Source organism: Phytophthora parasitica, assembly GCF_000247585.1.
Source record: "Phytophthora parasitica INRA-310 unplaced genomic scaffold supercont2.55, whole genome shotgun sequence".
Taxonomy (NCBI): domain Eukaryota; phylum Oomycota; class Peronosporomycetes; order Peronosporales; family Peronosporaceae; genus Phytophthora; species Phytophthora nicotianae.
Genome location: NW_008649041.1, coordinates 146,741 through 148,520, shown reverse-complemented (window position 1 = coordinate 148,520; position 1,780 = coordinate 146,741). Strand labels below are relative to the sequence as shown.

At 51.0% G+C, this 1,780-nt stretch overlaps 1 protein-coding gene across 1 annotated transcript; it reads right to left on the bottom strand.

The window, feature by feature from the left end:
* Positions 1–801: 801 nt before the first annotated feature.
* Positions 802–1,717, bottom strand: PPTG_15483 (hypothetical protein; the record flags this gene model as incomplete). Its single annotated transcript, XM_008913695.1, has 2 exons — positions 802–1,126; positions 1,200–1,717. The coding sequence occupies 2 exons, from the start codon at positions 1,715–1,717 to the stop codon at positions 802–804; spliced, it is 843 nt and encodes a 280-aa protein (XP_008911943.1).
* Positions 1,718–1,780: the final 63 nt, after the last annotated feature.

Below are 1,780 nucleotides of genomic sequence, written 5' to 3'. Positions count from 1 at the left end.
CCCACGAGGGTATCGAATCTCGATGGATCCGAGCTCACCAAGCGCTGTCTGAGCTGAAGAACAAGATCGCGACAACCCCAATGCTCCGCCACTTCGATCCGGATCGCCAATCCACAGTGGTCATGTAAACCAGCGATTGGGCCGGCTCGGCTATTCTGGTACAGGAACACGACGGGACCTATCATCGAGACACTTTGACAAAGTCGAACGCTCGAATCTAATCAGCTCAACTATGGTGTCATAGAGACAAGATTCTTGTACTTCTGCGAGTCCTGCAATCTGCTCGTGGGGCGAAGAGAAACGTTTCTATCCCCCCAAGTCCTTCAGAGACTCCTACGGATCTTGGCGCAAGTCAAGATCCACTAACAAAAAGGAAAAGTGAAGGCAAAGCAGTATTCATATATTGATTCACCTGTGAAGTCAACACCGAACCAAAGATCAAGCCTCTACTGAAAATCCAAAAGATATGAAGAAGAAGACGAAGACTATGCGGGCGAAGATTAAAGCTGCAGGACCCGAGGAAAAAGGTTAATCCAGATCGAGATCGACCTGGACCACTCGAGATCTGGAGCTTGTATACCGATACAAGACACTCCGCGACTTCCTGTACCGATATACCGTCATGAAGACCTTGGTGCTCGAGCAGATAGAGAATCCGATGACACCAGTGATGGCTCTGGTGTAAATGAGAGCAAGCCCATGGCGTCGACGGATTTGCTACGTCTGCTCAAGAATGCTGGTATTTGGGTGGGGACATTCGACGCCAAGGCCCTCTTCGCGCTGGATCTGGATGCGACCCCGTCAGCCGCTCAGGAGCTCTTCTGCCAACGCTGCGTCATCGTAGTGTTTCAACAAAGCCTCTAGCATTGTCGCCCCCGCGTTCTTTTTGTTGAGCTTGGTCACGTGATTAGCCCACGCTAGGACCCCTTTCATCCCAAACAGTCGTCCCTCCGCTTTCTCAAGCTCAAAGAGTTTGAAAGCTGCATCGGCTGACTTCTTTTGGGCGAGCCATAACTGAATCTGGGCTTGCTTGGCGCTGGACTTGACTAGATTCTGGATGCCAGCTACGGTAGCTCCCCTCTCTTCGTCTAGTTCAGCTGCTGCCTTGTCAATCCTCAACAGTCTGCTGGTGGTTGTTACATGTACTATTTAATGGTACTTCCTTGTAATGTGATACTTATGACTCATGCCTTGTGTACGACTCGATTTGAGCAGCATATCGCTCCAGCCTCGATGTTGACAATCTCTGGGCTACTAGCGTCAGTTCTTGCAGCATGCCACCGTTCGACGAAGTGACCACACGTAAGTTACCCTTTAGGCATCGTCGTCGCCGAGATTCTAGTGTGGGGAAAAATTCTAGTAAGCCAGGCAGCCAGTTGAGCTGCAGTGCTTGCAAGTCTCCGTTCCCCGGCACTTGTCGAGCGCCGTAATGTAGCGCCACGGCGTAAAAGTAGAGACTAGATCGACTTGATGAAGCTGCTTCGTTGATACCTCGCACCCCGAGCCACGCGTAGCCTGGGTCGTCAGGCAGCTTAACCTTGATGTTCTGGTCAGAGCTGCAATTGGCTCGACAAGTTACAACTTCAAACTGCTCGACACCCGTTTGCTGTCTCGATTGATCTCGACGTGCCGTATCTTCAGTTGGCGATACATCATGTTGGCGCTCAACAACAATATACCCCGGCAAGCAGCAGCGTGTAGTTAAGTTTCCTGCCATTGATCGGAATGCGATCGAAATGGTGCAAACTTCGCGTCGTGAAGGTTCGGGCAGCGATTTAAC